This window comes from Habropoda laboriosa, unplaced genomic scaffold (genome assembly GCF_001263275.1).
Source record: "Habropoda laboriosa isolate 0110345459 unplaced genomic scaffold, ASM126327v1 scaffold64, whole genome shotgun sequence".
NCBI lineage: Eukaryota > Metazoa > Arthropoda > Insecta > Hymenoptera > Apidae > Habropoda > Habropoda laboriosa.
Window position 1 is genome coordinate 1,384,885 of NW_017100183.1, and position 14,210 is coordinate 1,399,094.

Genomic DNA, 14,210 nt, shown 5'->3' on the forward strand with positions numbered 1-14,210 from the left:
TCGGTTGGCAAATTAGAATGACAATGAACCGACTTACCTGTTTCTTCAGAATGATATGCTTGCCCTTCCAGTATTTCATCATACCAAGGGCCTGCAGGGTGCTGACGATGTCGTACGAGTCGATGGCCATCTCTTTGCTGATATCTGAAAGACAATATGTAAAAGCGGTGATCGAACAGAGATACACACACTGGCGGCCGTCTCGAATATCACGTTCTACACATGTAAACCCGCCTATATACACAAAGCGCGCACACGTGTTCTCTTTCTCTGCAAGCGGCCACTCTTAAAATAACGCGTCTTGTAAATCGGTCAAAAGCGTGTGGCGTGTGCTCCGCGGCGGTATTGTGTTACCTTTAACGGAGAGTTCCTTGCCCCCGAAGTTGCAGAGGTACTGCAGCAAAACGTCCTTCCAGTAGCTGCGATACGAGATCAAGCCCAGATCCGACAGAGGCTTTTCGGGCGAGCCAATCTTTTTCTCCACCCTGGTCAATAAGTAACCTGCGCAAAACACGTCATGTTCCGTTTTATTCATACATTCCTAACCACTTCGTTACTCGTCGCAGAATATACCACACACACACACACCTAACCTCAAATTGCACCGTTTCTCTTCAATGCGGCAGAATTTTTTTCCCTACTTTTACAGAGTTATTTCGACTTGGATTTTAAATACAATACACTCGATAAATCGCCGCTGATCAACCAATAGAAATCCTTCAACATTGCGAATTGATTTACGTAGTACCAATTAACATGTGTGCCGCGTACACAATTAGCGATACACATGAGTCACCGATAGTGTAACTGTCGTCGAGCAAAACAGAATATTTTTTCAACTCGGCAGCAAAGATAGATCAAAGTGTGGAGCAATCGCTATTTTCAACTTGTAATTCACCACGCGTCGAACGTGTTAATCGTGTCGATTAAATATAAAATATAAAGTTAAAATTAAAATTAAACATAACCCTGTAGAAAAATCGAACTACTATGTAGAACAAAGTGAAAATAAGGATAAAGATAAAAAGAAGTACAAATCGTGTTGGATTATTTCGTTCTGCGGTACGAAGTATTTGACGCGATATTTGAAAAGGTAAAGGGTCAAGAGCGAACGTCATCTCGTTGAAGTAGGACATACTCGGTGGTAACTGTGCGATCGATAAACGACAGGTGAAATCGTTTAAACTAATGGTAAAACTTGAGAGATTGATTCGCAAAGGTCCCCTCTCTGTGTACCGGTGTACCGTTGAAAATAAATTTGTCCTGCACGTGGCGAGGTGGGGAGGGGGGGAGGAGGGACAGAGTGGCGACTCCTCCGAAGCTTGTTACCATTCCCTCCGTAATATCCTCTCATTACTTAGGAACTGCATTACGCCCTTGTGCACGGACCACTAGACGGACTATGAAATTCCAATTCCGCGAGATACCGGCGAAGCCGCATAGGCACAGAGAGACCATGCGCGCGCGTTCACGTGCGCACACATAATACACGTATCCATCCTGAATCGACGCCGCCGCTATAAGCCATTTCTGGTGTCAGTGACCGACGAAGGATGAAATGCCGCGGCGCCAGTGCCGTATCGAAAATAATTTCCACTTGCTGCTCTATTATACGCGGTTATCTCGCTAGAAAACTTGTAAATCATCCTCTATAAATATTTCATCAAAGACCGATGATTAATCACGGTTTCTGTTAAATTGTAGAAAATTACAGACGCTGTAATGTAAAAAAAAAAAAAGAAGAAAATTACAGATGCATCTCTGTCTATCTCTTTCTTTCTTTCTCCTTCGAAAGGGGTAGTCCGACGAGGAAACGGAGAATATTCTACTCGATACAGCACTGGACGATGTCCGGTTGCTTCAGGAGTCTGGTTGAACGTCCGTCATGCCTCGTTTGTCCGATGTATTCTCAGGTATCCACGAAAAATCGCCGGAACGAAGGATCAAGAGGAGGATTCTCCTCGAATAGAGCCTTTTGTGGGAATTATACACGAACGTCTTACATTTCGCTACGTGCAATTCGAACCACGTCCATCTGAAGTGACTTTTGACAGGAAGCGTTGGGAATTCGTCGATTTTAGAATAGGACGTGATAAAATATGCACGAGAATCTACGGATACCGGGAGACGTTTAAGGTTTCCCATTCTTCACCGGCGAACTAATTAACTAATTAAATAAATTACATCGACGGGACGAGCTAAACAGATTTCTCCACGTTTATGGGTCATCCGTTATATCTGTAAGAAGCAGCCACGCGCGCGGCCCGTATTGATTCTGCATCGGTATGCCGTTACTCTTAAAAAGTCACGCGAAAGCATTAATCTGAAAATATTCCAGCTACGTACAGCGGCCGTTTCGGGTGCTTTTAGGACAATTTCTGTGTGGACAGACGTTTCGAAACTGATCATGCTCGAGCATCGATCTCAACGGATTAATATTCGGAAATCGAGGAAAAATGTGTACGGTAGATTTTCTTCGACACCGTTGAAAAGTAAACGGGTTCGAATAGCAGTCGAAGACCGCTTGGTATCTTTTTTTTTCCACAGGAAATTGTAAAGACCTATGATTGACCATCGTTCTCACGTTTCGTTCGAGATAACGACGGCTCTTCCGTTTCCTAGACACGTCGATGTCAATTTCCAGAACATCCGGAAACCGTAAAGTTCAACGACCAGCGGTGGCCAGGCGAAATCCTCGCGGAAGCATCTCCAGTGAGCGGCAACGTTCCCGAAATAACCGCGGAATTCTCATTATCCGAATAATCGAGGTCGAGACGATAACAGTGTCTCGCGTTCAAAGGTGAAAGAAAAGGACAAGGAGAGAAAAAGGAGGAGGAGGAGAAGGAGGTGGAAGAAGAAGAAGAGAGTGCCAGGTGTCGGTGTAGAGGAGTGAGGAGTAAAAGGGAGGCGAGACGATTTTTGCAGAGTATCTGAGGCGGCGAGCCCACGAGGACCGGTCCTGTGTGCCGGGATTATTCCAGGACGTCCCGGAGGCTGAGGGGTTCAACGACCATGCTTTTCCTCCTCCTCCAGCCTCCTGGACCGTGCACAGCCTTCAGAGACCGGAGAGAGGACAGTCTACCCTCTATCTTGGCAGCTCAACCCTCTACCAATTCTTTTCCACCACCTCCTCCTCGCCTATACATTCCTCTCTCTCTCTCACTCCTTTTCTATCTCTCCTTTCCACCTTGCCAGTCTACTACTCTTATTACTACTGTTACTACTACTACTACTACTACTGCTGCTACTACTACTACTACTACTATTACTACTACTACTACTACTACTACTACTACTACTATTACTACGTCTCTGTTCGGTGAAGGTAGCGCGGCTGCTACTACTACTACTACTACTATTACTACTACTACTACTACTACTACTACTACTATTACTACGTCTCTGTTCGGTGAAGGTAGCGCGCATTCATTACGCGTCCGTTCAGTTTGCAGACTTTTGGGATCGGCGTGGATGCTGGCTGGCTGGAGGTGGTGGTGGAGAAAATCGAGCAAGAGGAACGCGGCAACTAGAAGGACGAGAGAACAACGGAGACACGGGGGTTGGAAGGGTGGTGGTTGGTGGTGGTGGGTGGATGGATCGGCGTGACAGGAGCCCGGTCGGGGAAGAGGTTCGTGGACTCTCATCCCTTTATTCCTCCTCCTCCTCTTTCTACGTGGTGCTGGCTGCCGCCGCCGCCGCCGCCGCCGCCGGGCGTCGGTAGCCCTGCCAATCCTACGCCCTACGAGGCTCCCGTGGGGCGAGGTCACCAGAGGTCATGCGATTGCGAGCCCCACACGCGGCTTCCAATCGAACCAGGTGGAAATCACTGCTAGCCCACTGCCTCTCTCTCTACAAGCGGAAGCCCGAGAAGCACGCGTAGGGTGTGTCTGATACCGGACTCGAGGACGATTTGTTCCAACTTTCTCCACGACTGTTGGCTCTTTAATTTATCTAGGATCGAGAACGATCTGCAAATGATCATTCTCACGATTTACGTTTCTATCTTTATTTCTTATCCTCATATTTGCCAAATCCTCCGCGATACGTCCACGTATCAGCGTACAAGTGGAACCAACGAGCACATGGTGGTTCTAGAACTGGTTCATAACTCAGCGAGGAGAAGTTCCAACAAACGGAAAAGAGATCTCGGCTATGTAACGTTATAGCGAATTTCTACAGGAGCGAGAGAGAGAGAGAGAGTGTGGTCCCTCTGTACAGACACACCCCGCGCGCGACCACCAGACGAATACCCCGCCGTCTGCCTGTCCGTGTGTGTGTACGCGAGTCTGCACGTGTGTAGAAGCCAACCACCAGCAGGTAGAGGCAGAACAGGGTTGGTTGGGGGTCGATCGATGCGGCGAGACGCCGGGCGTCGCACTTTCCGCTAACCATTCCACTCCAACCCACGCTGCTGCTCTCCACTATCCGTCACCACTACCACCGCGATTCTTCCCACCACCGGTGGTTCCACCACTGCCACCATCACCACCACCACTACCACCGCCGCCACCAGCCAGCCTAGCTCTAGAGGTAGAGCAGCAGCAGCAGCAGCAGCCAGCACCGAGTATAACGTCTCTCGGTCCGCGGCATCCCCTGCGGAAAAGCTGGCATGGCTAAACCCCCCACCCCAAGGTGTACGATACCCGACGCATAGGACGTCGACCCACAAGCCCAGCCACCTAGCCCCGTGCCTCACCCTCTCCCAACCCCACCTTCTCTGTCCTTCTGCATGGCCACCGCCGACGCGCTTACCCCTACGCGCGCGCGACCCATACTCTCCTGCCTCGACTCGTCGGCATCAATGAAAATGACGTCACGGCAAAAAGCCCACGTTTAATTATCAACTCTACGCGCCGCGGTGTACACGCCGCCCGGCCAACGAGGCAAGCCTTTCCACGCCGCCGAGCGATTCTCTCGTTTTTTTCTTGTTTTTTTCTCTCTCGAGGAGAGACGCCTTACTACCCAGAGTAACTTCTCTTACCATTCCGATGCCCGAGGTTTGTTCTGCTTTTTCTTTTCTTTTTGTTGCTACACTCGCGGTACGATTTAGGGAGGAACGAGGTTTTCGGTTTTTTCATGTTGGTAGGATTGGTGAATTTGATTGGTTTATCGTAGGCGAGTGAACGATCGTTTAGCATGTGAAAGCATCTCTGTTACTCTCCGGCGGAATCGTTGAAGTTCCTCCCCCGTTTGATCTTGGATTCTTTAATCCTTTAGCTTTGAAGTTTAGGGAAATTTCGATGATGATATTGGATAATTATACATGCAAAATGTATTCTTTGGGGGAACTTGAAAATAACGAATCACCTAACCTAACCTAAAAGTAGCGAATACGCGTAATTGAAATTCTTCGTTGCTGGTAATATCTTGAGAGAATCGAAGTGTTGTGGAAAGGAATTGAGGGAAAATGCAAAAAAAAAAGGGATTAGGTGACAGAGTGATTGCGGTCCCTTAAAGGCAGAAAATGAACGGGACTGCAGGGGCGACGCGTGCCAGCCGGACGAGGCCTTTCAATCGCAGCGACCGCAACGTCGACGAGTGGCCACGCCATGGAAACCGCGGAGGCGTTCCTATAAACTCCGGTTCCTAATTCGGCTGTCCTTTCGATTTCGTTCGGAAGAATGTCGTCATCCTGCCGCCTTGGCCACCGCCAAGGCTGCTCTGGCCGGACATGCCTCGTGTAAAAGAAAAGAAAAAAAGAACCGTGCGACAGCATACTCACTAAAGTCGATCAAGAGTCGGCCGTATCCCTGACGTTGATAAGGCGGCAACGTTAGAATGCAGGACACGTTGTAATTCAGGAAAGAGTTTTTTTCCTGCAACAGAACGAGTTTTGCCAATTTTCAGATAGTCGCCTTAGTATCGTTGGTAGATTAAAAAAAAGAGACAAAAATGACAAAATCTTGTTAAACTTCAAATCATTTGTAGAAAATAAAATTTAAGGTTAGGTTAGCTTTCTCGTGTCTACGAATATAAAGATATGTAGTTTCTATGGAGAAACATTTCTAAATGGTTTCTCGACCACTCTATAAAATGAAACACCGATGAAAGAGGTGAAGATAGAAGGGAATAGAGTTTTCTTCGGTTCGACCACGCATAGGATACACAGCGTCTCAAAGGTCGAGGTACAGACGTGTTTACGTGGAATAATATTTTGACCGGCCGCGTGGTTAGCACACTCGACACGCTCTCGTACAGGCTTGTTCAGCGTGTGCAGCAGCCAGATACAATCGTGCGTATTATGACGTTAACGCAAGCGAAATGCGTCGCGACCTTCGTCACGAAAGAAACACAATAGGCTAACGATATTTTGGACAGCACGACGCATCGCTCAAGGAAGCCGGTACATAATATGTTTTATTAAAACGTGACTCCTCTCTCTCCTGTCTCTTCAACCGCCCGCCGTACGTTATATGTACCTCTCTTTCGCTTTTATATCTTTCGACGCGTTCGAGTTCGAATTTCTCGAAAGGTGCACGGTCGATCGAAGGATCGAGTGAAAAGCGAGGACGGTGAAAATATCCCGTTTTAAATATAGATCGCCGCGCTCTCTGCCTCGCGAATGAACACGTCGAATTTTTCGAGAACATATTTTTACCGTGACACCGAGTGGGCGTACACCTACGAACAACGTGCACTCTACGTGTATATCGCCGCCTAACCAGCAGATTAGATAAATTTCGTGTGAAATTACATCTATATACGAAATGTTCACGTCTTTTCAGAAATATTAGCAATAGTTTTTATTCGATACCTAACCTGACCTAACCTAACCTAACCTAACCTAACCTAACCAACGAGTAAGATATAATTTTTTTTGTAACAGGATCGTGGTATAGGTTAAATAACGTAAAATATTTGGTCGATTTTCCATTTTTTATTCATTAATATGTGTCCTCTATGCGGAATTTAGTCTGATCGATTTGATCGTGAAAAATTGATACGAAGTTAAAAAGAACTACTTGCACGAATATCGAAGCACGAAAATTGTAACACACGGCACAAGGTTCTCTACGATTGCACGCTTCATACTTGGTTGTTTCGTTTTTCGATCAATTTCGAGACGTTTTCATGAGCAAATTTACCCGGTAAATATCGGGATGCATATGGAGAGGCAAAGAGAGCGCTCGAAACCGGGGGGCTTTCCGAGCGAATTTAATTTTCATCCAGAGTGGATGCGACGAAAAATAAAAAAAAAAAAAAATAAAAAAATCGGTCCTCTAGAGCGTTAATAGTTAAACGGTGAACGTGACAATCATATCGTGGCACAAAAGAAAGGAAAATCTCTTTCGATCCTCTCTTTCTCTCTCTCGTTGAAAGAGCTGGCTTAATCTTCGACACCGGATTACCAACCATACTTCCACGATAGCATTCATTTTTCATGAGCTGCACGGAAACGTACATACACGCTCAACGAAACTGTGATACAGTTATTCGCTGTTTCTCATTGATCTGCGAGAGTTAACGTGTTCACTGGTCCCGAATGAAAACGTACCATTTACTCCTACGTCCGGAGTGTATGTATTTTTTCTTTTTTTTCAAACAGATCTCTCTCGTAATTAAACGAAATTATTCAAATTTATTAAATGTACACGTAGAAAAAGCTGGATGTATAATAAATGCATACGGTAAATATAGGAATTGAGATTATTCCTAAAGCACGTTGAAACATCGTTTAAAATTCACACTTGAAAAATCGAAGTTCCCCTTTGCAGTGAGAATTCGCCCAAGTTGGAAACGATGGCGCCTCTCGGCATTATGGTCGATTCTTTCGAGGCCATCGCAACGTAGAATCCGTCGTTAATCATTCTACGCCCCTCGGTCCCATTTCGTCGGCCAAGAACGGACCCAGTACAACTCGAACACCCGGTATTTCCGGCCGTGGCAGTCGTGCTGCTGTTGCTAACTGGCGAGTGGGGCAGCAACGGTTCGAAGGACACAACTTGAGAAGACTCGCCCATGCTTGTACGAACCCGTCTACGTATACATGTATCTGTGTTTCCCCCCTCTCTATGGAACGAACAAGGAGCACCGCAGACGGAAGAAAGAGCAGCAAGAAAGAGCCAGAGCAACAAGAGAGAGGGAAGAGTGAAAGCGTGAAAAGGAGAAGAAAGGTCTTGGTGGGCCCTATGAACGAGTCTCGAGTAATAGATAGCTATCTGGGTGGACTATAGCAAGGCTGTAGAGTAGACTAAATGCTAAAACCAAAAACAAAATATGACCAGAGACACGCTTGGCCAGGCTAGATGAACTTTTAGACCAAGTCAGACGAAGAGAAACGAGAGTGGAGAGAGGAAGGATACGAAGAGAAAGAGAGAGAGAGAGAGATAAAGAGGAGAATCTGGGCCCCGCGACGTCCTTGGGCCAGTAGTCTCTGCTTCACTCAGGGACGTCTCCGAGTCCCCACCGTGTTCCACGCAAGAAAGCCCCTTACACATCGCTTTTCCTCTTTTTTCCTCTTTTTTCCAAGGGGCTCTTCGTTCTCTCTTCCATCGTAGAAGCTGACGATGAAGAAGAAGACGACGAGAAGGAACGATTCAACGAAATCGATCGGCCACGCGACTCCGAATCACGGCGCCGCGAAACGAACAGTGTAGCAACTGTGTGTCTGTTTAAAACGAAGAAAATTAGTCTGACGATTTAATATTTAGCGAAGAGTTGAGTCAGTATAGTCTACTCGTAGAAATTTTTGGAAAAAGGAAAGATTGTATTTCTATAGGAAATGTTACGAAATAGTATTCTAACCTAACCTCAAAAATAACTAACGTGAAATTTTGTTAATAAAAAGTACCTTTTATCGTCCAGATTCTCTTCGATTCGATTCTATCCCTTAATAATCGGATACGTTACTAAGAGTAAACGTTGTCACTACTACAAGTTTGCCTAGAAAAAAGGAAAAATAAAGAGGATTATTAGCCGGCTCTCGTTACGTCCGCCACGTAGACGTTCGTTCACCTACGCGTGCTTCTTGCGCACCGGCGTCTCGCCTATGCGACGTGTTTATGAGCACTCGAGGAACGAAGCCAGATACATAGTGCGTACACAGTCTTTAGTTCCCCCGCGTTCCAAAGTCTCTATCGTCGCACGTGTGCCCGGCTAGCGCGCACTTTATGGCACGACGATACGCAGAAAAGGATACTGTCCGATTGGAAGCCTTTTACGATCCACGTTCACGCTACGGGTCTCTCCTTTCCGCGGCTACCACGATCGATAACAGTTGCAATCGTTTCCATTCAGCTGCTGACCAAAAGCTTATCACCCAAAGAAACTTCGCGATTCACGCTCGCTTTGTTCATGATTCTCCCCGTTCCGTAACAGCGAACGAAGAATAGAGAACGGCGCAAAGAGAGTCGAGAGTCAAGAGTCGAGAGTCGAGAGGAGATCGAGAATCGCTTCGAGCTGCAATCGTAACGCGATGTTTCAGAATTTATAGCGATCGAGCTGTCCACGTTCCACCGTTCGTTATTTATCGGAATAATCGCGCTTTTGGCTACCACGATTATGTATCAGCTCAGTCTCTGTTCGTTGAGAACGGGTTACTTGCGATTCCGAAGCTTTTTTATTTCTCTCGAGAGAGGGGAAGAGAGTTATTCGTGCCACGAGGTGTTAATTCGTCGAGGAATAAAGAGGCTTAAAGACGTAGCTCTGTATCTCGGAGGAGAATGCAAATGAGGATAGAATCGACGAGAGCTCGAGCGATAAAGTATACTTTAATTAGAAAAATTTGACGATTTTGAGGTTAGAAGTTATCGTACAGATAGGTAGCAAGGTTAATAGTTGAATTCTACATTAGAGAAACGAATCGAAGAATATACTTTTTTAGTATCAGATGAAAATTGATCGAATTTGAGGTTAGAAATCGACGTGTACGAATTTAACAAGGTTAACGGTGCCTGATTTCGACGAGATATCACAAGAAAGATGTTCGAGCTCTTTCTTATCGCTAAATAAAGTACTTATCAATTTTACGACTAAAGAAAGGTCCGCGATACACAAATTCTACCGCGAGATATTCCATTTTGGTCTCGTTTGCGAATTCTTCGATTGCAGACGATCGGGACACGGTGTGAGCGTCGCTTAAAGGTTACACAGCTCCTCGCGACGGTCACTTCTATATTTAGATGCACCGAGTTTCCTCCTCCACTTTCTTTATACCGAACAAAGCGTTCCTCTTAACATACGGGGTGTACTGGAAGTTTCGTGCACTCGTGCCGTCGCATCGGCACGCAGCAGATTGGCCGTTTTCACGTGCCAATTCCCCTCTAATGACGTGGAAAATTCTCACCTAGGGAAAATCCACGAAAATTCCCCACGAGTAATCGTTCGAGAAAACTTCGTAAATATTAAAACATTCTTCTTTCAACACTCACTTAAAAAATATCTATCCACTTTTTTGGTAACATATTTTATCACCGTTCATTATCGATATAAAATTTCAACCGAGCCACGCCCATTAAGTAAAGACATTTTTATTCCTTTATTTCTATCAAGACGTAGTTACATCTTCGTTATCATTAGCAGAGATAAAACGTGTTTTGTTGAACAGGCTAGAAAAGAAACTGCGAACAATAATGAACCAAGAAACAACACGGTCCAGTGGAGAAATTAGAAACTTGCCGGACCAACACGTCCGAATGAGGTTTTTCCCCGAGTGATGTTGTAAATTTATCAATGACGGATACTTGGAAAAGCAGACGGTCCAACGCCCCTTTAGATCGAAAGGAAAAAATTGTCACCGACTCTCGTCCGATAGAGGTCTGTATATATACTTTGTTAGTAGTCGTTGGTTGAGCGAAAAAATTCAACGGACTTATTAATTATCTTCGTCTCTATGCTCCCTTGGTTCCTTTCGAGCGAACACCACTTTCCTTTTGGCTCGTACCCAACCGTTCGTCCGTTGGCCGGTTCGTTTCAGACCCCTTGTAGATTTCCTGCGTACCGTGCAACGGCGAATCAATCCAACGGACCTTCGTTTGCTCGAAGAAGAAGAAGAAGAAAGGAAGAACGAAGTCTGACCTGACTCGAAGTCGAAATTTTTGTCGGGTGACCAGTCTTCTTTTAGCCCTTAGTCACCGACAAATTCTACAGATAAGTTGAGTCCAAAGGAAATTACTTTGTAACCATTGTACAGTGCTGCATTCCTATGACACGGCCGATCGTAGCAGTTACTCACCTGTTATCTAAGAGTTAATGTTTTCTAGAGATTTTTCCGTCTATAACTCCTTATTATCGTCTACGTCTGAAGAGTGATTATTTGATACATATATATATATAAGGTCAACTTCAACGGAGTATATACAGCAGACTAATCCAAGTTTCTTTCTATCTTCACCACTGGTCATTCACCGAAGACGTTCGAGTTGGAGAATTTCAAAGTAGCCATTTCGAAGCTCGGAACAATGGAGATCCCGCACAATTACACGGCATTGTGGGAAGGAAAGCTCTGCAATCGATATCTGATCAATGCCGCGCAACAACCATGTCTCTATTAATTCCTCCAACAAGTCGAACGTTGCCCTTGTTCAAACTGAGAGAAACACGTTCTTTCTTCTCGAAAAATCTATCTTTCTCATGAAGATTCACTTGGTACCAATCTCTCAACACCTTTCATTATAACGTAGAATTCAAAGTTACTCTACAATTCTATTCGTTATTTCTTCTTCCAGGAGACTTCTACGAAAGCTACGTTCAACCTGATGAACAAAGGTCAAGGTCTAAAAGCTGAAACACCGCTTCCCAGGAACCTGTCCGGCCCACTGAAATTATCATAGACCAAGATGAGTGTCGGCGTGAACGTCTCACGACCAGTGGTCCCCTAGCTTTCACAGACACTTTGTCCACGTAACAGACGAGTAGGAAGCTCAGCAGCAGCCACGTGGATTTTTGCCGACAGTGTCGTCGTCGTCGTCGTCGTCGCCGTTCGTATACACTCGAACGGCTCGAGAAAAGAAACAGGCGCAGGGAGGTGTAAAGGTGGGTACGGGAAACTGGAAACCACCACGACGGTACACTTGCGGCTCTCTACATCGTGGTCGAGTACGCACGAAAAGAGGAGGAGGAGGACTAAGAGGAGAAGAAGGACAGGTAGCAAAAGAGGAGACAAGCTTAGAGGAGAGAAGCTAGTCGTGGCAAAACTCATGACGACGATGAGGAAAACGACATAGCAAGGATATAAGGAGGTAAATGCGATAGAGGGAGAGAGGCTAGAGCTAGAACCAGAAGTGGCTGGTGAAGAGCTAGAGCTAGAAGAGAGAGAGAGAGAGAGAGAGAAAGCTTTTACCCTACCCCAACCTTTCTAGGGACTCTGTGTGTATTCGGCGGGATTTGGTCGTGTGAACAGGACTGTCTGGCATCGATCGACCCCGGTCGGGGTGAGATTTTGCAGGGTGAGGAAGAGAGAGGAGAGGTCGAGGGGAAGTTCGACCGACGTGGTGGATGGGGCGAGCCTACCCCAACCTCTTCTCCAAGAGGCCGCCGCGTATCGTATCGACGACCTCTACTACTACTACTACTACTACTCGTCCTCATACTCCCCATGCTATACCCTACGTCATCCCTTTCCTTTTCTGCTTTCCTGCAGAGTCCCTTTCGCACACCACCACCATCATCTACACTCTCCCTTCCCTACCTTCTCTTCCACAGTCACTCTTTTCTCCTTCCGTCTTTCTCTTTCCTTACGTCCCCTTTTCCTACGTGCCCTCGCACCACGTCTGCGGGATATTTTTAAGGAAAATTGACCGACCCTTTGCGCACTGCCTTTCTTGCACTGGCTTTCCTCTCTTTGTCTCCTTTACGCCGCGCCTTTCTGTCTCCTCCCTTCTCTCTAACTGATTTCTTCCTTCCTTCGTCTTCGTTTGCTTTTTAAGTTTTCTTCCGTCGTGTTTTACAGTGAATTCGGTTTATGATTTTCTTTGAGGAAGGTTTGATAGCGAAATAGACTTATCCTGGAAATCAAATTTCTAGCTATTCAAAGAGACTCTTCTCTGACGTTTACATTTCGCCTCTAACCTCCACCTCTCTCTTTCTCTCTCTTTCATCTTTCATATCTCTTCACCTGTGTAACTCCTGTGTAGCTGATTCTTTCTTTAAATGCAAACGCCTCGAGGGTTCGAATATTTATATATTAGGTAAATCTTCAATTTCCCTGTGTTTTTTTTTCGTTAAATTTGTTTCACGCGTTTTAATGGTCGGATACGATAAAAATCAAGTTTCGAGATACTCATTGAAATCGTTGTACGCGCTTCTTCGTGGAACGGAAAGGACCACTCAGACGAGGGGAACAAAATCGCGAAAATTTTCAGAACAGCATCATCCGGCTTCGTTTAAAAATTCCCCTCGTTGATCCTCTGGCTCTTGGATGCTTCCTTTTTTCCCTTTTTTCTTTTTTTCGTGATCCTTCACGTTCTCTCTTCGCTTTCATTCGTCTTCGTATACTCTACCGGATCCTCTCAGAGGTATATAAACGTTGTCAGATCCTGTCTATTTATTGCGTTGCAAGCATCGCTCCTGCGGTCCTTGGTCCTGCGAATCTCTTCGTGAACGTACAGATAGCTTCTCTCTTAATCCTTTTACCTCTTCTTCTTCTCTCTCTCTCTCAGAAGGTACCGACTCGTTCCATTTCTGTATGCATTAATTATTATTCAGGACATATACACTGAAACGGTTCGTGACGGGCTAACTGGCGCACCACCGGAAGTTAGGCAAACCTGAGTCCTGAGTGACTGTGGATCGCAGAGTCTCCACGGATACACCGTCTACTGATTCTCATCGGCTCTTTCACCAAATTAAACCGTCATCTTCCTGAAACCTTTCAGATATTCTCTTGCCGAAGAGGCAAATTACTTATCGATGTCTACTTCAAGATATACAGATTCTTTCAACCAAGATGGTTATGAAAATCATATCTTCGTTGCTTGTTAAAAATGACGAGAAAATTCCTTTTCACACAGAGAGGATCATTCTGACTAATTTCACCGTTCTTTTCACATATTTCAATTGCAATTCTTTGTAATATCGTTACTATAGTGGAGCATCTGGGTAGTATCGATATTTATTCATTTATTCATTGGTAAGGAAAACGGAAACACTTGGATCAGAGTCCTGTTCACCGTGTTTATTTGTCGAATTTGATAGGGCAACGTGATTGGAATACAGCGGACGTGTCTGCCGCCGATTTATTCCCGCTTTTAAGAGACAGACTCCCGGTGTCT

The 14,210-nt window shown here is 45.5% G+C and overlaps 1 protein-coding gene across 1 annotated transcript in view; it reads right to left on the reverse strand.

Annotated features, from left to right (window-relative positions):
* LOC108579161 (histone acetyltransferase KAT7) overlaps positions 1 to 14,210 on the reverse strand; it is a 26,625-nt gene that overhangs the window by 1,133 nt on the left and 11,282 nt on the right. The window contains exons 11-14 of the mRNA XM_017942613.1: positions 11,672 to 11,682; positions 5,723 to 5,816; positions 355 to 501; positions 38 to 144 (exon numbers count right to left, since the gene is read on the reverse strand). Coding sequence (XP_017798102.1) covers positions 38 to 144; positions 355 to 501; positions 5,723 to 5,816; positions 11,672 to 11,682 — 359 coding nt within the window. The remainder of the gene's footprint in view (positions 1 to 37; positions 145 to 354; positions 502 to 5,722; positions 5,817 to 11,671; positions 11,683 to 14,210) is intronic.